This window comes from Pteronotus mesoamericanus, unplaced genomic scaffold (genome assembly GCF_021234165.1).
Source record: "Pteronotus mesoamericanus isolate MK-2021 breed Mesoamerican mustached bat unplaced genomic scaffold, CSHL_Meso_final contig_101, whole genome shotgun sequence".
NCBI classification, from domain to species: domain Eukaryota; kingdom Metazoa; phylum Chordata; class Mammalia; order Chiroptera; family Mormoopidae; genus Pteronotus; species Pteronotus mesoamericanus.
The window spans coordinates 25,561,312-25,584,646 of record NW_026555001.1 but is presented as its reverse complement, the minus strand read 5'-3'; the positions used below and the strand labels follow the sequence as shown (position 1 = coordinate 25,584,646).

General features: G+C 57.5%; 1 protein-coding gene across 5 annotated transcripts in view; it reads left to right on the top strand.

Annotated features, from left to right (window-relative positions):
• LPIN1 (lipin 1) overlaps nt 1–23,093 on the top strand; it is a 101,278-nt gene extending 78,185 nt beyond the window's left edge. For all 5 annotated transcript variants that reach the window (XM_054569569.1, XM_054569559.1, XM_054569590.1 and 2 more), the window contains 7 exons: nt 4,371–4,497; nt 5,497–5,645; nt 6,152–6,238; nt 12,276–12,428; nt 15,716–15,830; nt 17,326–17,429; nt 20,466–23,093. In XM_054569569.1, coding sequence (XP_054425544.1) covers nt 4,371–4,497; nt 5,497–5,645; nt 6,152–6,238; nt 12,276–12,428; nt 15,716–15,830; nt 17,326–17,429; nt 20,466–20,625 — 895 coding nt within the window. In that variant the 3' untranslated portion in view covers nt 20,626–23,093. The remainder of the gene's footprint in view (nt 1–4,370; nt 4,498–5,496; nt 5,646–6,151; nt 6,239–12,275; nt 12,429–15,715; nt 15,831–17,325; nt 17,430–20,465) is intronic.
• The last annotated feature ends 242 nt before the right edge of the window (nt 23,094–23,335 follow it).

Sequence of the window (23,335 nt, the reverse complement as noted above, 5' to 3'; positions counted from 1 at the left end):
ACACGGAGCGTGAATAGCATGCCCCTCGCACCTCACCTGGCCTTTGCTGTGTTCCTGTGCTTAAGAAACGTGGGATTGCATTTCTCACTTGGGAGACAGGAAATGCTAACAAATTAATCGAAGGCAAGATGCGTATCTGAACCATTTTTGCCCCTGGGAGGCCAAGCCAGCGTCTGATACGTAGCAGGCGCTTCACGGATGTCGCTGGGCTGTTACTAAACCGATCTTCCCAGTGTGTTATTGGTTCGGAGCGGGGGGCCTTGGAGTTCACGTCCCCAGTCCCCTTCGTGGCCAAAGCTCTCTCTTAACCTGTTGTCTGTCTAGAATTCACTGTGGGGAATAGAAGCCCAGGTAGGTGGCAAGTGGGAAACTGTCTGATTCCTCTCTTGTTCTCTGTGGAGAAGCGCGTGCACGACCTGATAAAACTGTTTTTGGAGGTGACTCTACGTGGCCCAGCTGGTCCTCGGCAGGGTGATCCTGGGGGCCACCCTTGCTGCGCTCCCCGGTGGCACCTGGTCCTGCGTGTTCCACTGGACCCGATCCTGATCTGCACGGAAGGGGAAGCAGGGTTGGCAGAGCACGTGGTCGCCCCCCAAAGCCCCCCTTGGGCTCCCCCTCTGGAAGGGGCTGCCAGGCGTGGTTATTTGGCTCCATCCCAACAGGAGTTCTGGGTGTGGCTCTGAGAGCGTTGGAAGGGAGACGGCAGGCGTGTTCGGGACGGACCCAGGCTAAGCCCGTGCAGTCCCTTGAAGGGACCGGAACGCACGAGGCGGAGCAGCCCGCGACCTTCCGTCAGGGGTGCGCCCTCCTGCCCGAGGGAGCCCGCGGCTGCCAGCCGCACACGGGCGGCACGCGGACCTGTCGGAACCCTGGCTCCGGGCGGGCTCCCACCCCGTCTCAGCAGCGGAACAACCCAGTGGTCGCGCCAGGAGCAGCCAGAGGGAGGCCGCCCGGGAGGCGGCGGCGGCACCATGAGAGGACACGCGGGCGGAGACGCAGCGGCTGGCCTGTTCCAGGCGGTTTGTGCCAGCGCCTTAGCTGCTCTAGGAACGTCCTGCCCTCCAGGGGTTCCCTTTAAGAACCCCCTCTGCCCTGGCAGTGACTTCCAAATATGAGCGACGGCACAAGCGGGGACTCCGTCTGCCTCCCGGGTGCGATCTCGGGCGACCTCGTCAGCCCCCTGGTGTCGCCTCCCTTGCCTGTGAAGTGGGGACCGGGGTGACACCCACACCGCAGGCATCGGCTCATTCATCCCCATGGCAGCCTCGCGAGGAAGGAGGCCTGGATCGCAGACCCGACGGGCCACAGGGGCTGCGCCTGCGGCGGCTGCGTAACCTGGGGGCATGTGCTCATCCTGACCGCGCAGTTTTGGATGTTTTGAAATACCCTCCAGGATGTGGCCCAACACAGACGTCCACTGCATTCAGCCGCGATCTGCCAGTCTTAAGCCTGGGGAAGACGGGCTGAGGCCCAGGGGGTGGAAAGGGATGGGGCCTGCCAGCCCTGGGGCAGGGCCCGCATGCCGAGGACCCGGCTCCCCGGATCTGTTCTCCCTGGTCCCAGGGCGGCTGGAGGGCCGGCCGCAGCTGCGGGACACTGCAGCGCCCCCCGGCGTGGAGCGCAGCCGGTGCGGTTTACCTGAAACGTTTGGATTTTCTCACTACCTGGTACCATCCTGGTCAATGTGGGTAAAAATGTTTTTCCCAGTTAAATAGTCTGACGACTCCCTGTTCTGAAGGAGTCACGCCACACCGCTTTCTTAAACCTGAAGCACGAAGAACGACTCCTTGTGAAAAGGAATTGAGATCTTGAGAAGTTATAAAGTTCTTTCTTGGAAATGTAAATCTCTTATTTTTTACTGGCATCCTAGACTTTTAGTCTCCTAATTAGACTCCTGCAGTTGACTAAAAAAAAAAAAAAGGTGTAGGAGTGTTTTCCTAATTGACAGACTTGATCGACAGAACAGTCCCCGAAGTCTCGTAATTGAGCAAACAGCTTGTCAGCATACAAATCATTAAAATACCGTTTGAGAAACGTTTGCTGTGATAAGTGCTAACTCAGACGTTGTTCACAGCCACCGACTTGCAGGCGGGATGAGCCCTTTGGTTTGGTTTGGTGGCTTCTTGCAGGGGCTGTGAAGTGAGCAGCGTTCACTGGGCTGTTGGGGGCGTGGGTGGGGGCTGGGGGGAGCCGCGTTGTTCCACGCGGGGTGGCAGGTCCACCGCCGACGGGGAGCTCGCCCTCAGCTGCAGCTGCACCAGGCCCCTGTGCAGCTCCGTTTTATTCCTCTGGTCTGTGTTTTCCCCGGTTCTGTGGTCCCTCGCACGTGGCGTGCTGCACGTGTTTAGGTCTTTTTTTGAAAGCGGCAGATGGAAGTAACAGCGATTCCGCTTTGCTTCCGCCCCGACCGGTGGAGGCACATGTCAGTCACCCTGGTGTCCCCAGGGCGCCAGTGCACCTTTGGATCTCACTTCACTCCCGACTGTTTGGATGGGATGGAAACCTTTCCCGACTCAGTGAGCTGTTCCCAGCCGGGCGCTGGCCGGGCCCATTGGGACTGTGTCCTCCCGTCTGTCTGGAAACCCCTGGGCTGTTGGTCCAGAAGGACCAGCGTTGCTCACCAGCTCTGCAGGAAAGGACTCTCGTTGGAACACATCATTTTGCAGATGAGACACCGAGGCCCGTTGAGGAATCCTGAGTTGGAGGCCTTGGCTGGGACTTGTGCCTCCCAGTCTGGCTCTTTACAGGCTGTTGTCTGCCTGCATCCTGAATTTTCTGTGGTGAGTGGGATGCAGTTTGTTCTTATGCATTTTAAGATAAAGAAGTCCGGGCTGAGAGAAAAGAAGGATTTGTGCAATGTAACACAGCCTGGAGTTCCTGCAGGGTCCAAACCTGGCTTTCTCAGGTCCCAACAGCTCTGTCACGTCCACGTAGATTGGCCGCAGTGGCACAGTGTGGATTCACTGGCATGTGGCTTAGCCCCGCCATGGACCACCAGGATTCTGCCCGCGGCCCGGGGCCGTGTCTCAGGGAAGGCCAGGTCTGCGGCTCCAGGCCGGTGGTTCTGTGCAGCTCCTGGGCCCCAATGCCAGCTGCTCCACGGCGACCCCTGCTGTTGACTGTTTAGACAGAAAGCCCCAAGAGAGCAGGGGCCAGGCTCTTTGCTGTGTGGACAAGGCCCCGCATGGTGCGGGTGGGTGTCGGCCGGGGAGCTCCCGTCGGTCAGCCCGCCGCCCGCAGGCTGCCTCTCCTGGGGCCCCGGGTGCAGGTGCTTAGGGAGGGTCCACTGACCTGAGCGGTGGGGCAGTAGCGCTGTGTCGCCGCGTCCTCCCTCGTGTCTCCCCGAGGTCGGGCAGGACTGGATTGTAGGTACTGCTCCCTGAAGGAACACACCGAGTGACAAAGTAACAGGTGGTACGGGAGACACCCGATCGTTTTCCGGTCGGGGAAACAGGAGGCAGGGGGGCAGGGACGCTGGCACGGAGGGTAGGAGCTTCGTGAGGTGCAGCTGCGAGTGGGGGAGCCGCGCCTGTGTGGGGGAGGAAGCTTTGCGGGAAGGCGCCCAGGCGGGGCGTGCCTGCTGGGGCACCCGGAGTGCCTTTTCCACTTAGCCTAGCGTGTACTAAGCACTTCCTGCAGCACTAAAACCTGTTTAAAGATGACGGTCCGGGGAAGCAGAGCTAGTCCTGCTGGGTTGGGGATTAAACCCACAGCAGGATTTTAATCTAGGGAACGACTAACGGCTGAAGTGCTTTGTGTGAGCTATTTAAAGAGAAGGAAGCCGCTTCCCACCTGCTCCTCCCAGCCCCCGCCAACCAGGAAAGGCTTGGAGAGTCTGGGCAGGCCGACCCGGGCAGCCCGCTGGGGGCTCTGGGGCAGGACTGGCGAGCCTTCCTCGTCCTCGCTGGCACCCCTCGCAAAGCCGCAGAGTGCCCTCATTGTTTGGCACTGTGGGGCTGGAGAGGTGGATACCGGGAACTAACCGGTTAGACGTGTGGGAATTGGGACTCCTTGCGCGTGTCCTGAGCCTCCGACGAGAGAGAGGCGAGAACGTGCGCGTCCTTGTAGGCGCGGGGGGCACCCGGCCCTCCTGACCGGGGAGAGGAGCCTCCTGGTTGCTGACGGCGCGATGGCGGCTAGTGGGTCAGGAAGTGGCCGAGAGGCGGCCCCAGCGGTGCCATGCAGGAGCGTGTGGATGAGGGCTTAGCGAGGCTCATGGATAAGTGCACGGCATATGGTAAATGGCCACCCGCGGTGCGGCGCTCAGGAGAGACCCGATCGACTCCGTCATTGATCCTGGCCTAATGCATTTTTAATGGCTACCCAGATGCATTTCCTAATTGGTGATCACATCCCTGTGTGTGTTCTAGAATCAAGCATGAATCATCCTCCAGTGATGAGGAGCATGCGGCCGCCAGGCCGTCCAGCACCAGCCACCTCTCTCTGCTGGCCAACGTCGGCTACAAGAAGACCCTCCGGCTCACTTCGGAGCAGCTGGTGAGCGTCGGGGTCTTGCCTGTCCTGTCCTGGGCATGGGCCAAGGCCGGGCCACCGGACGTGGCGCGTGTGATGTCCGGTGTCCCTCCATGCGCCGGCCCCCACGGGCTCCCTGACGCCTCGGTACCCCAGAGCACCCGCTGCCCCTCAGAGCCCCGAGTTTCCGTCCCAACGTCAGCGCCTGCCTGGGCAGGCTCCCCGTCGCCACTTCCCCTGCGTCCTCTCTGGCGCAGCCCTGGGGCTCCTGTGTCCTAGGGTTAGAGGGAGGCAGCCCGGTGCAGCCGATTTATCTGAGGTGTGAGTGACCCACAGACCAAACTCGGGGGCTTCCGCTTTGAGAGATGCTTGTTAATGCAGCTGCATCTCCTCAATGGGGGGAAATGAAGCGAGCATTCCAGGTGGCAGGTCACAGTGCCCCCTTCTGCACGGGCACACGGCCGCTTCCCTCTGGCCCCCCCTTCCCTGGACCCTGTTTCCACGAGTGGTCAGTGAGCGAGCATCCTGGGCGTTGTCAGGATGGTGTTTCATGGGAAGCGGTAGTGGACAGGCGCCGACGCCGCGCTGCGAGCCCGGCCCTGCAGCCCCCGCGCAGCTGTGTGGCGGTGAGCGGCTCCAGCCCGTGACCTGGGGGAGGCCTGGAGTCGTAGGTGCCACCTGTTCTGGAATTGTGATTCATTTTGCCGAGCCCTAATGGCCCAGGACTTAACCCTCTCAGGATTCTCATCCTGAAATCCGGGGCCAGGTTGGCGTCCTCCCTGGGAGTGCGAGGCCTGTGTGCGAGGTAGGTGAGCCGCATCGTGAGTGGGTCTGCGAGGAGAGCCGGGGCGCAGGTCGCCCAGATCCTGGAAGCAGCCCCCTTCTAGAGCAAGACAGGGAAGAAGGAACTGCTCCGTGACTTGGAGCAGTGATGTAAAAAAATCCTAACCCCGCTTCTCCGGCACGGAAGCCAAACCCCCTCAGGCGGGCCTTCCCCTCAAGAGAGCGCGTTGTGTTTTCCAGAAAAGCCTGAAGCTGAAGAACGGCCCCAACGACGTCGTTTTCAGTGTCACCACACAGTATCAGGGCACGTGTCGCTGCGAAGGCACCATCTATTTGTGGAACTGGGACGATAAAGTCATCATTTCTGATATCGACGGAACCATCACGAGGTGGGCCCGGCGGGCTGGGCCCCTGGGAGAGCCGACCTTCCCCGGGGCCGCGGCCAGAGCTGGCGCTCCAGGGCTCTTCCTGTGGGGTCAGGGGCCGCGCCGTCCGGCGCCCGGCCAGGGGCTGCCTGTGGGGTCCGTGGGCTTAAACCCAGCGGCCCCCTGCAGGGCTTGCTGGTTGTTTCCGCCGGGGGGTCGGGGGTGGCTCCTCGTCTTGTTCATGAGGATGCCTCGGAAGGGCACCTTTCCGAGTGGCTTTTTACGTGATTGAGCCACTCGAGGACTTGACACGCGACCAGACGGAAGGCGCCCTTTGTGTGTTAACACATCCCCGCTCCTCCCGAGTCTAAAGTGATCACACACTTTAGTTTTTATGTGTCCAGAAAGTAAGTCGTGCGTCCTTTGGCGGTTTTTAGGAGGCACTTACGGTGCCATGAACTGGAACACAAGTTTTTTCCCTTTTGCGAGGCCCTCTTCATGCTATTTTTCTCTTTTCTGCCCTTATTTAGATCGGATACCCTCGGCCACATTTTGCCCACCCTGGGGAAGGACTGGACCCACCAGGGCATCGCCAAGCTGTACCACAAAGTGAGCCAGTGAGTACACAGTGTGGGCCCGCCCTGTGTGCCGCTGATTTCTAATTTCTTCTCATTGCTTCGATGCCCAGATCATTGGTTTGACCTTCCTTACTTTTTTAGATCTCTTCTATAAAAAATACCTAATACCTGCTTCTTTTAAAAAAAAGAGAAATAAGAAAAATTAGAGAAATTGAAAAGTACAACGGTTGCGTCGTCTTCCCCCTCCCCCCCGGCTCTAGCGCTGCCAAGCGAGTCCACTCCCTACAGGTGGACGTACCGTGAGCCGTTAAATAATACGTCCTTGCTTCCCGCACACATCGGGCGCGCCTCTCCCTAACCGCTGCACACAGTTCTGCGACGCAGGGCGGCCGTACTGCGTCTAGTCCTCTGCTGATGGACGTGGGAGGCAGCTTCCATTCTTTCACCATTTCCAACAGAGAGGCAGCAGCGCTTCCACATGCTGTTTGTTACGGGCATTGAGCATGTAAGTAAGCAAGGGAGGCACACGCACGGGAAGGCCGCTGTGAGGCAGGCTCCCCGAAGGAGCGCTGCTGGTCGGCGGCCGAGGCTGGGGGAAGAGCTGGCCTGTGCTTCCCCGCTGCCCTCTGCGCAGCGCCCCCGCCTGCGCGCTCGCAGACCAGCAGTCCAGGCCCTCCCCGCAGCCTCGCTCGCCACCGCAGACCTTTCTTGAGAAGGGTTAATTGACTGCTTTTCAGTGACTTGCATGACCCTGACAATTGCATCTATTTTGGGTTGAAAGAAACTGTCCTGGGTCAGGATACTGAGTAGTTCACAGTTCACAGCTTGATTCCTTCTGAGTTTTGGAATATAAATCTATTCCTGTCTTTACTGAAACATTAAAGAAAAGCATAGTTGCTTTTTTTTTTTTTTTTTTTTTGGTGGGGAGGTGCTGTCGATTTGTGTCGATTTGGATTTTCCCAGAAAAGAGATCTTCCTGAAAAACAAAGTTGTGTAGCTTACCCAAAAACACCCCAGGACCCTCTCTTCTCTGAGCGTCCGCATAGCGTGAGCAAGCAGTGTTGGTGAGGATTGAGAAGAGTCCAGAAGGCTTCTCGCATTTCCGTGATGGCTGGGAGGAAGGAGCTCGCGTCTGTTTGAGCGCTGAGTTGGACGTGTGTTCCCCGTGGCACGCAGACGCGGGGCGCAGCGATGTGCGCGGCTCCTGGAGCAGCGGCCTTCCCACTGCGGGCCAGGCCTGCCGGGGCTCCGCGCTGAGCGACTCTGGGAGGACGGGCAAGCTCCGCCGGGTGGCGCTGGAAGCCCAGCAGCTTCGGGTCCCCGCCCTCTGCTAGGTCCTCATCTTCTGCCGCTGCTTCTTCCCAGACCGCCTGCCCTGATCCAGGCCCACGGTGTCCCCGCTCCACGCCTCATGACCCCATCTTCCCGCCTTTGCCCCAGGGACGGCCTCTGATGGCTGCCGCTCCATGTTTTTGTCGGCTTGGAGTGTCCAGCTCAGGCCCGCAGGCATCACGAGGCCTCTCCAGGCTGGGAAGGGGCCTGGGCAGCTCTCCCCCCACCCCCTCCGGATTTACCAGTCTCTCTGTTGACACCGCAGGGCTCGGCCTGGCTCGGGGGCCTGGGTCCCCTCACGGAGCCCTGACCCAGGCTGGATGTGGGGAAGCTCCTGCAAGTGACCGACTGCTGGGCAGAATGGACACCTGTCCTGGCGGTGGCTCGCAGGGCGTGCCCTCCAAGGCCTCAGGCGGCCACAGTGGGGAGAAGCCCAGGGCCTGGGAATCGGTAAGGGTTGGGAGTCCCTCTGAGCCCAGGCCATTTCTGTCAGTGTCGGGCTTGTGCAGAGGAAGGGCCAGTGGAGAACCAGGGTTCACTGGCTGCTCTCTCTGGACACCACCGTCCTTGAATTCTGGGTCCTCCTTAAATGTCAAGCACTGCAGGCCGCATCTCGCGGGGAAAGCAGTCTTGCAGATAGCCACTTGCCTGGAAACAACAGACAATGGGGGCAGTTTGATTTGTTTTTGTGCAGAATATAATTACTTGTCTGCGTGGGGTCCGCCTGTGAGAGAAACGATCTGTCAGGCTGATTAGTACGCGGCTCCCAGAGAGGGTGTCAGGCGCGCTTGGCGCTCGGTTGAAGAGCACTGCAGCGGACACAGACGGGAGACATCGGAACCGCCTTCACACTCACGTGTGTTCTGTGAGGAGAGGCGGCCTAAAAACGCTGTTTCCCAAAATATCTAGATCGTTGTTGAGCCAGTGGGTCTTCGGGGGGGCTAAGTTTGGACAATAGTTGCTCTGATTTTCTACCTTACTTGATATATATTTTTACGTTGATGTAGCTGGAAACCAGTGTCTCTGGTTAGCAGGAATGAAGGCTCACTGTTTGTTTTTTCTGCATAGATAGATGAGCCCGTCTGGGCCCGAGGTGGGAACCCCCTGGAAACAGGAAACGGCCCTGAGCGGGCTCCCGAGGACGGCCGTCCTGCCTTCCTCAGGCCCTCCCAGGTCATTGCAGGCGTCACTCCGCCGGTGAGGGCGGTCACGAGGTGAACAGGAGGGAGTCGGGCCCCTGGCTTCTAGGGGCGACGGCCGTCAGCCCACCACGGACAATGGGACCTCGTTCCCCATTCCCAGCTTGGTTTCCCGTCTCTGAAATGGGGTTGGACAGTCCCTTAGGGCGCTGTTGTCCAAAGTGACCTGCTGCCAGCTTGCACGGTTGAAGTCACAAGTGCACGTGGGGACAGCTGGGTGGGGCTTCCCAGCGGGGCGGCGGGTCAGAACCACTGCGCAAGCGCTGTGCACCGGTGCTGTCCCTGGTGCTGAGCGCCGCCCCTGCGGGAGCTGCGCCCTCACCGGGGCGGGCGGCAGGCCCCGCTGGGGCCGTGGCCGGGGTGTGATGAGAGAGGCAGAACTCATGTTCGTTTTGGGCGGCGGGACGAGGCATCAAAGGGCTTCCAGTGAGGCGCGCCTGAGCCGAGCCTTCTCGGACGGGCGGCGTGTCCGAAAAGGGCTCCTTATCGCAGCTGCGGGGGGCGCAGGGGAGGGGCCGCGCCTGAGCCTGTGAGTGCGTGCCCCTGGGTCCGGAAGGCGGTGGCGGCGCCGAGGGCGGGACCGTGAGCGTGACCGTGCCAAGCCCCGGGCGCTGATCGCAGGGGCCGTGAGGCTGACCCCAGGACAGGTCTGGTGGGGCGCGGAGCTTTCTGTCCCGAGGCAGCAGGCGAGCCCCTGCCTGGGGTTCCGGGGGTCCCTGGTGTCACTGCATCCCTGCGGTGGCTCTCAGCTGAGGACGAGCTCACCCGTGGGACACATGGCAGTGTGGGGACACATGTGTGGTTGTCACGACTGGGCCGTGCTGCTGGCACCTGGCGCGTGGAGACCAGCAGCGCTGCTGAGAACCGTGGAATGCAGCGTTGTAGGGGACTCCCTGCCCCACCTCCCAGCAAACGCAGCTGCGGTCCTCGCAGTGTCGGTCGTTGAGAACGTCGGTCTAGAAGCTGCTCTTGGGAAATATTCCCAAAGGTGATCTTGCCCAGCTATTTTAGTGTCTCCCTGGGCAAGGCGTTTTGAGAGGGACACGGAGACGGGGACAGCAGGAGAAATGGCCTGTCCCCAGCCAGGACACGGCAGAGGCTCTTCCTTTTCAGCGTGCGGCCGGAGCCCGCTCCCGTGGCTGAGCTGTCGGGGGCATCAGGGCCCCCCCGGCGGGATGTGCTCTGCTCGCTGGTGTCCGCTCAGGCGGGCGCCCGCTTCCCGCCGCGCTCTGACATGTGTCCAGCCTGGGGCCGGGCGCAAGGGTGCCTGGCGGGCGTGCGTTGGTGGAACGAGGTGTCCTGCTGGCCGACCTTCTGAGTGAGGGGTCTTACTTTCCTTGCGGGGCCCCATGGAGAGTCATCTTCGGGGACCGCGGCCTCCTGAGCACCGGCGGGAGCACCTGGTGTCCCCGACAGCCCTCGTGGGACCAAGACCCCTGCCACCACCAACAAGCGTGTTCCCCCTCGAGCCGCTTTTCCTGCTGAGGGTAGCGACAGCCTCTGGAGCGGAACACCCGGGTGGTGACAGCAATGCAGTGGCGCGACCGAGCCGCAGTGGTGCGACCGAACGAACCGCTGTGGTGCGACCGAACCGCAGTGGCGCGACCGAACGAACCGCTGTGGCGCAACCGAACCGCAGTGGCGCCGTGGAACTGGGATGTGCGGTTGGAAAGCAGGTTTTGAATGGAATTAGCAACTCAGAGCCCTGCAGGCGGCAGCTTAGGACTTGGATGTGAAGAGCTGAGTACAGAAATAGCGACTTTTTTTTTTAAAGACTGCATTAATTAGACAGCTGAAGGACAAAGATGCCTAATTAGAAAGATTGCTTGATGTTCAGATGCATCCCTGTATTCCAGACGAGCTGCTGTTTCTAGATTCTCTTTTGTCTTAAAACGTTCCTGTTTCTCCTTTTGAAGGACGTGTTATTAGCCCGGGCTGGCGGCAGGTCCCGCGCCAGCGTGTGGCGTTCAGGGGAGTCGCAGGGAGTGGGGAGTTCGAACTTGCTCACCCAGCAGGCACTTCCTGAGTGTCTGCTATGGGCCGAGCACTGTTTGGGCACAGGGGTTGCAACCAGGAGTGAGACAGAGTCCCCACCCTCAGTGAGTGTGTGGATTGATGAGACATACAGCCAACAAAGGGCTACAATACGGTATCAATGACAGGTGACATGGGTCAGACAAACAGAGCAAAGGCCAGTGCCTGGGGTGAGGGCGGGGTGGGTGTGCTTTATTACACAGAAGGGGCAGGGGAGGGCCCTCTGAGGTAGTGACGTCCTAGCAGACCACCGGGGACGTCGGGGGACAGTGTCCCAGGCGGCGGGGGCAGCGTGTGCAGGTGTCCAGCGCAGGAGTGAGCGCGGTGGGTGGGAGGAGCCGCAAGAACCCTGTGTGCCGAGCCAGGAGCAGGCAGGACTGGAGAGGAGGCAGGGCTGCGGCTCCCGGGCCTGGAGGTCGCGGCAGAAGCTGGGCTCTGCCTGAGAGGGAGGGCAGGGTGTGGGAGGCCGTGGGCCCGATCGGGTTCAGTGTTAAGGTTTCAGTTTTCTTTCCGTGTGGAGACTTGATGAGGGGCAGGGAGACAGTTGAGGCTGTGGCAGGCGTGCCGGGGCAGGTCCCTTCCTTGAAATGCTGGGCGAGTAGCCGGTCCCCACGTTACCCACGCTTCTGTCCAACTTGGCTACAAGCCTATGGTTCCTACCACCCCCTCCTCAGCTTTGGTTATTTGCTATGATGGCTCACAGAACTTAGGGAAACCCATTTACTGGTTTACTATCAAGGACACAGATGAACAGCCAGATGAAGATGAAGTACGGAGAGTGAGGCCTGGAAGGGCCCCCCACCACAGTGGAGTTGGGGTGTGCCGCCTTCTCGGCATGTGGATCACTCAGGCACCGCGAGCTCTCTGAACCCGCTCATTGGTCAGGGTTTCACGGAGGCTCGTTACTTAGGGACGCCCCACCAGATCCTCAGGCGCCGGTGACTGAGCTCTAAACGCGTGGTTTGTTCTTCTGGCAACCCCCTCCCCCGCCCCGCCCCCACAAGTGGCCTCATCAGCAGACGTGCGGGTGCGGGTGTGGCTGTGAGTGCCAGGGCCTGCTCAGGAGCAGCGCGAGGTGCCCCTCTTGCTGCTGCCGCTCGGGGAGTTCTGAGGGTGTTGGGAGCCCTGTGCCAGGAACCCAGGTAGAAGGCCAAATATGTATCTGCCATATCACAGCGTCACTGATGTTTGCCGCTGCTGCAGTTCGGACGTGGCATTTAGAGCCACGGGTGGGGGCGAGGTCCCCAGGGAGGGAGGGTGGTGAGAAGAACTGGGGCCCGAGGAGCCCAGAGCTCTTGTGCCTTCAGAGGCTGGGGCCCTGGGCGCCACTGCGACTTGACTGGGAAGAGGCGCGGCCCGGGGGTGGCGCCCGCCATCAGATTTTGTGGAAGGGGACCTGGAGGGGGCTTGCCGCCAGCCACCGTTCACGGAGCAGATGCGGGTCGGGGCGGTGCCTGCAGAAGAGCTCCATTGTGCGAAGCCGTTGAGGGTGCACGTTTTGTCTCTTCCAGGAACGGATACAAGTTTCTCTACTGCTCTGCGCGTGCCATCGGGATGGCGGACATGACGAGGGGCTACCTGCACTGGGTCAACGAGCGGGGCACGGTGCTGCCGCAGGGGCCCCTGCTGCTCAGCCCCAGCAGCCTCTTCTCCGCCCTGCACAGGTAGGGCCCCGCCTGCCCGCCTACCCGCCTGCCCGCACCTGCCGGGTGGGCCCTGGCCCCCTTCCCGGAGGCTCTGCAAGAACGGCCCCTTCACGCTCTTTGCAGCCCAGCTCCCGCCTCTGTAGTGGGCACCGGAAACATCACCCTGAGGTGCAGGCAGCCCCGCCCGCTCCCTCGCCGGCTCGCCCCCCGCGTCCCGGGACCCTTCACGGCCGCCGGCCTTGTCCCCAGCCTGGCTTTCTCCAGTTTCTAGGGCTCAGTGGTTGTGCTGCGCTCTCTCCACTCCCCCGTGGGCCTTGGCGCCTGCTGCCCCCTTTTGCGGTGGCCGCCCCTCCTCCTGCCTTGCCCCTTGCCTTGCCCCTTCCCTTTCCCCTGTTGCCCAGCTGCGTCGTAGAGAATCAACTTGCAGTCCATCTAACGGGGACCTAGGTCGGGTTCAGTGGCCCTCGGGCCAGATGCCATCGCTCACCTGGCCTTGGACTCCCATCACACTTGTCCTCGTGGGGGGCTCTGGTCCCACTGCTTATTTTGATGGCGCGCCCACAGGCCACCAGCGGGTTTCTGACTGCGCTCCTCCCGCCGCCCTCTGGGCTGTGTTCACGGCAGCCCGGCCGGACGCTGGCCGCCGGGCGGGGGCGGGGAGCACTGGCCTCTGCGCAGCCCGGGGCCGGGCGGCTTCCAGACGCCCTCATAGCACAGCCAGCCGTGGCCCTGGTGGGACGCTGGTCCTGCGGCGGCTGGATGTGCGTGTCCTACAGTTGTGTCTCGAACGAAAAGCTTCGTCATGATGTTGTCTCAGTTGGGGGCCATGTTTGCTGTGTGTCCCTCTGACCACACCAGCAGCGGAAAAGCCAGAGGGGCCCCCAGCGCCTCACCGATTACTCTGGGCTGCTTCGCTGATTTCTCTTCCGCTCTGTAGTGACCTTTCCCAGCACTGTTTTGTGTTGTGCAAGTAGCATTTTTTTTTTCCCCTGTAGGAAAACATGTTACATTGAAACTGGCCCAGTCTGGGGAGAAAATGCAGGCAGTGGGTGCTCTCGTGTGTTGCAGGTCCTGAGAGCAGTCATGATGTGGGTCTCAGTAGAAATCCGGACGTTTTGATGAGATGATCCCATGGTCCAGATATTTTAATGAAATGTCCCCGGGCCATGTGGACAGTTTGCGACAAGGTGCTTAGTAGCCTATGTTAAGCACTAAGGCTTTGCTAGACAAAGTCCAAAGCTGACATTTTTTGCTCTTGACCCCCTACTGCTGAAAATAACCGAAGGTGATCCTTTTCAGTGTTCTCTTATTTAAATATCCTCGTCCAAGAAGCGTTACTGCTTCCTCGTGGGGGATCATTGAGAAGAGAAGCCTGACGCTCACGGCTCACGCGCCCCCCCGGGGGCTGGAGGTGCTCCGGGTGGCACTGCCTGTGGCCCCCGGCCAGAGCCGCGCCGCGGGGTGGCCTGCAGATGTTCTGGAACCGGCAGGAAGGTCTGCTGTGGGCGCCGTGACCTTCCCTGGCGAGGCACTTGAATCGGGCACCGTTGTGACTGCTGCCTGGGCTTAAGTCAGAGTGTAGTGTGCGCGGCAAGTTGGCAGAAATAAGCTCTCGGTGTGGGGTGTGGGGGTCTGGAGGGGGGACCGGGGCTGCCCTCTGATGCTCTTTGGCGACTCACGAACGGTGCTGGGTCTGTGTCCTCAACCACCAAGTGACAGGATGGGGTTGGATGGTCCCCCGCGTCCCCTGAGCTCTAAAACGCTACAACAAGTCTAGGAAACAGTGCGCTGGCCAGAAAACTCATGTGATTTTTTTCCCCCCCATAAAACAGAAGGTACATTTTTCATTTTCATCAATAACTTTATTGGTTTAGATATTTTGAGTATGCCGGCTCTCGTTTGATTGCTCTCAATTAATGTCTTGATTTGATTGCTATCAACTTCAACGGGTCTCCCCGACCGTGGAGCATTGTCCAGCGAGAAGTCTCCAGCACTAAACTTCGCAGACCACTTTTGACATGTTCGATCAGTCACGGTACCTCCTCCATACACTACACAAAGTCCTTTTTTGCGCTTAGGTTGCATTTTTACCTTTCTTGAAATAATTAAGCATAATGTGCTGAAAATGTGGTTTATTTTCTTCTACCTTTAATATTAAAACGGCTACACAAAAATTCCCCAATTTTGATACAGTCTCTCCATTAAGCACGCGCTGCTCTGACAGCTGTCACAGTGCATTCCAGCAAAGTGTTTCGCGTGAAGTGCGAGACAGCGAAGTGCCCCTGCAGCCAGTGAGCGCGTGTCTCGGCGTCTGTGTGCCAGGCTCCTGTCCTAAGTGCTGCCGGGTCCTCCCCCAGGGCGTGGCTCTCGGTGACTGTACATCCTTGGCTCCCTGGGGTCAGACATTTCCTTTCCACTGTAATCTGTGCTTTTTGTGTGTGTTAAAAAAGTCTTTCCTGACCTTGGGCATAAAGTTAGTTTGTATCTTATCTAAAGGTGTCGCCCTTCACATTTCAGTTCCTAATCACCGAGGGATTGGTTTTTGCACGTAATGTCCAGTGGGGTCCATATCTTTGTTTCCTTTTTTCTCTGGAGAGGGACAGTCCCTCGTCTTTGCACCATTTCCTGAAATGACTGCCCTTCCCTCCTGCCCTCAGCTGTCGCTGGGGTTGTCTGCCAGGTGTCTGTAAACGTGTGTTCTGCGTCCGGCCTTTGCGCTTCTGTGTGGCCACTAGATCAAGTCCCATGAAAACATACAGACAAAAACCTATTGAGAGTTTGATTGAAATTACAGTGACTCTAGGAGAGACCAATTCAGGGAGAATTACTCTCCCCTTATATGATGTGAGTCTTTCAATTCAGTTACGTAGTGCCTTTTTTCATTTATTTAGGTCTTCCCTACTCTATTTCAGTGATGTTTTAACATTCTTTAGAAGTTCACACTGCCCTTGACGAGTGACATAGGCTCCCACTTTGCTTCCTTAGATGTTGTTTTTGAGGCTGTGCGGGCCTCATAAAATGCGTTGGGAGGCGTGTTCTTTTCTTCTGTGCTCTGGCGCTCTTGGTCCTCGGCCGGCTGGGAGACTGCGTGTCCTTCGCCTTTTCTTTGTTGGAGGCTTGAAAGTAGGGTTTCCCTTTCTGTCCAGTGCTTTTCTGGGACAGTGGAACTGACTGCCACATAGTCAGGTCAGCCTCCGAAGACAAGGGGGTTGTTCGGGTCACGGCATCGTTGTGACGGGTCAGAATAGCTCGATGCGAACAGGAGTGTCTTCTCATGCTGCTCCATTATTTATTTGTTTTCACAGAGAAGTGATTGAAAAGAAGCCAGAGAAGTTTAAAGTCCAGTGTTTGACAGACATCAAAAACCTGTTTTTCCCAAATACAGAACCCTTTTATGCTGCTTTTGGAAACCGACCTGCTGTAAGTAGCAGATGGGGTACAGAGGCTCTGGGCATCCCTGTCTTTTCTGACATCAGTTACCTGAAAGGCTGTAAATGGGGCCAGACTCGCCTCTGAACAGAAAGAGCTGGTAAAAGGCATTTACCTCCATCTAAAGGCAAGGAGACTACTAACTATTTTGTGGCCTCTAGTTTTCTTTGAAGTTTGGCCGACGAGTTTCAGTTTGAGGCACGAAATGTGGGACTAGAAACGTTAAATTCCGAATGACTTGCTAAATTAGTAAAACAAGAACGCCGACTAGGATTAGATGTGCTCTGTCAGACGGGAACCACAGGGCCGGTCCTAGCACAGCGGTGAGTTCTACGTTCCAAGTTTTAAGGGTACAGTAGTCCCCCGCTTACCGCGGTTTTGCTTTCTGCGGTTTCGGTTGCTCATGAAAACCGCAGTCTGAAAATATTAAATGGAAAGGTCCAGAAACACACAATTCATCATTTTTAACTTGCTAACCCTCTGAGTAGCATGATAAAGTCTCACGCATTGCACTCGGTCCTACCCAGGAGCCTCCTTTGCCCAGTGTATTCACGCTGGACCAGGGGTGTCCGACCTCTGGGCATCCCGGGGCCACACTGGAACAAGAGTTGCCTGAGGCCACACACTAACTACATTGCGACAAGTAGTCACCAAAAAATCCCATAATGTTTTAAGTAAATACGCGATTTTGTGTTGGGCCCCATTCACAGCCATCCTGGGCTGCACGAGGCCTGCGGGTTGTGGGCTGGACACCCCGGCTCGCTCCCCGCCGGTTGGGTCGGTCACTTAGTAGCCGTCTGGGTCATCAGATCGACTCGCGTATCGCAGTGCTTGTGTGCAAGGCGCCCTTATTCTACTTAGTAATGCTGCATTCACACAACTTTTATTACAATCTATTGTTATAATTGTTCTACTTTACTATTGGTTATTGTTGTGAATCTCTCACTGTGCCTAACTGACAGTTAAACTTAATCAAAGGTCTGTATGTATGGGAAAAAACATAGTCTCTCTGGGGTTTGGCACTATCCCCGGATTCAGGCACCCACTGGGGGCCTTGGAACACATCCTCTGTGGATAAGGGGGCTACTGTATCGATTGCTTCATATGGTCAAAGAAGTGCTCCGGGATTTTGTGTTCTCCGCCCCAGTTTGCCAGAACGTTAACGATCTGGAGAATAGAGTAAGAAAATTCTCGTACTTTTGAAACTCATGCCCAAGGAAGTGGTCAGGGAGCCGCCGTGAGCAATGTGAGGATTGCAGGGGGTGTGCCGGGGCCCCCTCTTGAACTCACTTCCTGGATAGATGCGCAAACTGGGATCCAGAGGGGAGCACTGATTTGACAGTTTCACATCCAGAGATACTCTCCCTCTTCCCTAGTTGGAAGTGTAGTTCTGCTTCATGAGCAGGTCATGATAGCGCCTCCGATCTGAAGTATCGTATCTGTATTTGCAACGAACTCCTTTTTTCTAACCCTCTACCAAACATAGGACGTGTATTCATACAAGCAAGTGGGAGTGTCCTTGAACAGGATCTTCACCGTGAACCCCAAAGGGGAGCTCGTGCAGGAGCACGCCAAGACCAACATCTCCTCGTGAGTACCCCTGCGCTGCCGGCCACCACGGGGCTGTGTCCCCGCGTCACCGTCATCTTAATTTCGGAGTGGTCTCTCTCTGTTTTGGTATTCCTTTGGGGCCTTTGTTGCCTATATTTTAATCCTCAATTCTTACAAGGAAAATATATCTCAACTCCTCGTATTTTGTCTAAAACTTCATGCTTGGACAATCTGGATTAAATAAGATCTCCCTCTGGGTTGAAAATTTAAACTCGTGGTTACATTCTGCTCCAGAGTGGAATTGAATGAATTTGAAAACTAGTGGTTGCGAGTCGCCAAGTTAGGTTTAAAAGCCTAGAATGTGACTTGAGAAGGCAACCACAGTGAAATATCACACGACGTGGTATTTGAAGCAGAGGAACGATGTCTCCCTTTGCATCTTGGCCTGCGGCAGCGCTCCCACCAGAAACGCCGCTGTGCGACCCGTCCTAAGAATCCCTCGCGGAGCTGTGGTCCCAGCCCAGTCTCCACAGCCGAGGGCTGAGCTGGGCCGAGGGCTGAATGGGGCTACTGCAGCGAGGCATCCTGGTCGGCTGTAGCATCGCTCTTGACTTTGATGTGTCTTGCTTTGGGTTCCTAACTTCTTAGAATGGAGAGCGTTTCCTCTTCGCAGGTGGGGAGCTTTGTCTCCTGGGAGACATCAGGCGGACAGGTGTGGCTGCCTCTCTCTGGCCCAGAATGCGTAGACCTGGGAACGGCCGCCGGCCCGAGTGACCCAGGGGGCCTGCTGAGGCCTCCTCGGGTGGAGGAGTTGGAATGGGCGCCTCCGGGCCGCCTCCCGACGCCTCTTGCTGGCTGGGGAGGGCCGTGGTCTAGGCTTCCCCGGAGCACAGTTTCACTCTCAAGAGCTCCTCACCGCAGCGGGAGTCTGACCCAGCTCCACCGCTGCGGTTCCGGACGGGCTGCAGGGACCGATTGCATCGATCCTCTCGGCCCTTCCCCCTCCCGAGCTCTACGCGGCCACCCCGATGACGCCAGGCCACCCCTGAGCACGCCACAGCCCCCCTGCCCCTCACTCCCCAGACTGTTGCCTTCCCACAAGACAGGGCTTCCTGAGTCTGGAGAAGATCAAGTGGATTTTTATTTACAGTCAAAAAGAACTCCCAACTGATGGGACACTGCCCAGAAATGACATAGGTTTCCGCCGGGCAGCAGCCGAGGGACAGGTCTTAGGGGCAGGTCTTATGGGCAGGTAGGGGGAGCCCAGCGTCTATGAAGGTTTGCCCAGGAGGCCCCTGAGGTCACCCCGCTTGCCGTGATTCGGGCTGAATGCACACTTTGCTGGGGCCTTGGCCTAGCGTGGGCCTCCGTGTGTGAGCGAACATGGCACAGATCGCTGAGGGGCGCTGCCTTGCACCCAGCCTGGGGGGTGTGGCTGTCCCATGAGAGAGGGCCTCCTTTTCCCCAGAAAGCACACTTTCCACCTCTGGTACTGAACTGGGTACCGGCATTTCAAAGGCAGTGGGTACCCGCCCCTCAGACCTGGGACACTGTCTCTGAGAATTCAAGTCATCGGAAAGGTCTGTGAGGGCTAGGGGTCCCCGCTGGGTGGGGAGCTTCAGTGCGCCCTCCCTGTGCGCCCCGTGCTGGAAGGAGCCCCGAGCCGGAGGCAGGGTCGCCCCGGGACAGGCACGTGGGCGGGGCGGCCCCCCGCACTCACGCAGAGCACATGATGGCGGCCCGGGCCTGTGGCCCCACACTCTCATGTGGGTACGGCCGCCTCCCGTAGCCACAGAACTCAGACAAACAGGTCTTAAAGCCCAGAGGTATTGCAAACATTTGTTTTCATCCCCAGGAAAGGCGTAATTCTTGCTCGTTAAGAGAGATTTTTTTTCCTCCCCATTTTATTCAGGCACGGCGTTTCTCAGAAGCCCTTTGGAGGTCCTTTATTAAATACACACACTCATTCTTATTTAATAAACTATTTTATGCTTTTAGAACACGCTAATTCCTAGAGGCTGGATTTTTGGAAAGCCCCTTTTGGTTCTTGGCAAATTGGAACTGGAGAGGGACCCATGACTGTGACCGTGAGGGAGGACTCTGGGGACGTTCAGAGAGGCCTGCGCTTGTCACAGTTCTTGGCTGGAGGCGCCCGGAGGTCTGAAAATGCATATTCAATGCAGCAACTTTCTTTTTGTAGTGTAGGCCACAGAGACTAATATGAACAACTTGTTGGGAATACACAGAAAATGGAGTGAGGGACACGCAGGACGTGTTGATAGACACGGGTCTGGTCCAGGTCCACGCGTGAGCGATGCAGGGCCCGAGGGCCAGGGAGGGCAAGACAGAGGCCCGGGTTCCACAGCCGTGGGCGGGAGCAGGCCCCAGGCCTCGCGACCCTCCTGCCCATGACGGCTTTTCTTCCTCAGGCTGCTCGTTAGCCAGGGCTAATTCCTTCCTAATAATAACTGATCGCTGGCTGCGCGGAGGGAACGTCCAGTATGCACGGTCTCACGGCTGCACACACTGCTTCGTTCAGTTCTCCTGTGGACAGCGGGGCAGTGCGCATGGCCTGCCCTTCACGGGGGAGGTTGCGGCCCAGCAGACAGAGCCGTTTTCCCAAGATGCCACAGCCAGTCAACGGCAGAGCCGAAGTCAAACCTGTGTCCCCTGAGCCGCAGGGCCCAGTGTCTTTCACTGCATGGAGACGCATCCCACGATGCTCCAGGGATCTGGGCTCTGTTCCCGTGGTGCCCACGCGTGAGGTCCATGGCGGGTGGCCGCCCTCTGCCGGGCTGACGTCCTCTTGTCCTGCTCTGCCCTGCTCTGCCCTCCTCCCTGGTTCCTTGTGCCCCGTCGGGTCCCCTCGCCTCACTGTGGGGCCTTCTCCACTCCTGCTTGGTGTGCCCTCGATTTCCTGTTAATTGCTGAGGAATTATTCTAGATCCCCTGCCCTGTTCTTAGCCCCCAAGGTCCGTTCCTCGGGGTTGTGGGTTTCTCCTCATTTCTACACTCCTCGGGGGGAGCGTGGCAGGTGCGGCTCAGCGGCAAATGATGTCGTCCATTTCCCTCCAGGTATGTGAGACTCTGTGAGGTGGTCGACCACGTTTTCCCGCTGCTGAAAAGAAGCCATTCTTCGGACTTCCCCTGCTCAGACACTTTCAGTAACTTCACCTTTTGGAGAGAGCCACCGCCGCCGTTTGAAAACCAGGACGTTCATTCTGCCTCGGCATGAACTGTTCCCAGCGACCTCCTACGCCGTCCAAAGACCAGCCGCTCCTCATTAAAGGATAGGTTTCGGGAGCCGCGGAGCGGAGCTCAGCAGCCTGGCGTGCAGTCATTTGCTTGAGAGCAGAGTTGAGATGCACCCTCCCCAGTCCCGCTGCCCCGGGGGCTGGCATTTCTAAGTCAAATACGAAGGGTGCACTTTATAGGCCGCGGCTCGGGTGCATTCTCAGCGGAAGGCGTTCCTCGGATGTGGCTGAAAGCCAGGGCTGGCCCCGCTCTTCCGGCCTTCAGTGCGTCCGCGGTTAATGTGCAGCGTGTGCCTGTGAACCCGAGCTGGGGGTGGGAGGGGGGACGGGGGTGGCGGGGCGCCTGCTGGTGGCAGAGTGATGGAGGAACGCCATTTGAGCGTGACTGGAGTGCGGGTCACACCCCCTTGTGGCGGTTCCTACCCCTCTTCTGCACCCGGCAGGAGGGATGTGTGGGGTCGCGCGACCCGGTTCTGGGGTCCCGGGAGGCACTCCAGACCTTGCTGTCCTGGGCCGTGGCCCTGTGGGTGTTCTCCTGCAGAATTTGCTGACTGGTCTAATTTTTAAGCGATAAGTGTTCTGTAAATCCCTTTGGTTAAACATGCCCCGTGTGACCCGCTTACCCCGCCCCCTTCGCGTGGCTCAAGGCCGGCTTTGCCTGGCTCTCGGTGGCTCTGCCGCGCCTTGAGCGCCGACCACGGGAAATGTTCCTGGGGCGTCTTTCCGGTCAGCTCGGCGCTCGGCCCGCAGCGCTTCTCCAGCGAGGCGGTGCCGAGGCTGTGCGCTCGGACAGAGCTGATGCCGAAGGGCAGCGAGGTCCGTTTCCATTGGAAGCTCTCACAAGAAGCTGCTTGGTTTTAAGAAAATAGTTTGAAAAAGTTAAATTATATTCTTTGTAGATATTATTTATTACTTTACTCTGGGTTATTGTTATAAGCATTTAGCCATATTCTTTCTATTATAACTGTCATTGATACATTAAAAAGATATACGTTAGACTATCCAAAGAACCTTAGTCTATAAATCTCACAACACTGACCTTCTTTTGGGATTTATGAGTAATGCTTTTTATTTTCCTGAGCTTTTTCCACTCAAATTAAGGGCAAGTGGATAAGTAATGGTCTGAGTGACATTCTTTAAGCCACTAGAAGATGATTGTCTTGTTTATTAAACTGGCTTGTAAAGAGAACAATTTGAAAAGTCAAAGAATTATTTTGGTAAAAGATTTTGCTTTATTTTTCAAAGTATTATTTTTCTAAAGAGCATTTTCTTCCAATGATTGAAGTGCTTTCCTATTTAAATTGAATGGTTAGAGCCTTGGGAGGCAAGAACATGGAACAGTTGAGGGGAATTTTACTCTTTCTGTGAAAGAATGCAGCGCCGCGGCGTGGCTGCGGTCGGGGGCTCGGGGGCAGAGGGGCCCCGCAGAGAAGGGCGGCCGGCGGCCTCCTGGTTGATCCTCGTTGCATAGAAACGCAAACACGCATGCGCAGAGTCCTTTTGGGAGGCCCTGAAAATAGTTAAAAATCGCCCTGCCTTAACTCCTCTGGGCTTGCTCATCAGTGACCTTGAGCTTACACCCATTCCTTCTGCCACGCCGGTGTGTTGGGGTTCTAACCGCTGTGACAGCATCACCAGCTCAGGGCGCGGAGGCTTACACTGTTGCCCCTCGTTGGAGGAGTGGAGCTGTGCAGGGGCGGGGGGTGGCGCACCCCTCATGCCTCTTGCCCCGTGTCCATGGGCCGCTCTCGTCCACTCCCCAGGCAGGTGTGAGAGCGCTGCTTCGACCTTGCGCACCGCTGTGCTCTGGTTTGGAGCGCACCTTGCAGAAAGGCGCGCTCTCTCGGATCTGGGTCAAGTTCAGAGTATGATGCCCCGCCCACCCACAGGCTGTAGCATTCACACCTGCCTTGTTGCTTTGGAAAATGAGATTTGTCCCTGGGCTACACTGACGCATGCGCGCATGGGCGCGCGAGTTTGTGTTTATACCCCTGTAAGCTAGTAGCCCCACGGTCACGTGCTAGAATGCTGCATGCGGACCCCGGTTGCAAAGCTGCAGAGCGACACATGCGCATCATCTGTGATGGAGAACATATATACACACACTCCTGGTACAGTGGAGAAATGATTACGCCTGCAAAGAGAACGCCCTGTTCAATTCTAGGTGTGGATCACTTCTCTAATCTTTTATTTACCACCCCGATCTGTATGTGTACCCACTGGTGGAATGATGAGCATCCTTGTGACACTGTTGTGCTGGATGCAATGCTGGAAGCTATTGTAATAAAAGAGATCCCTGAAAGACTTCTGGAAATCAGGTGTGTGAATTTTAAATGGTTTTTTGGTAAATGATTATAATGGCTGCTGATTTTCTAGTGTGTGATACCAAACATTTTATTCTTAAAGAAAAAAAAAGACTGTGAACTATTCAAAACTTGGAATAAAAGAGCCAGCCTTTTCCAATGCCTTTGGTTAAATACTGACCTCCTGGACTTGGGAGGGGGGCAGGGGGAAGAGGGAGGGGAAAGGGCGGCCCCCCAGGGTGTGTCCCACCCGTGGGACTGGCTTGGGAGCAGGGAGGGCTCACTCACCTCTTGTCCCTGGAGACCCACCCAGGGCCTGGCCTGCAATCAGTGTTTCCCACGTGGCTCTTACTAAGCCGCCTCTGTCCTGTGTCCTTTTATGTGGTGG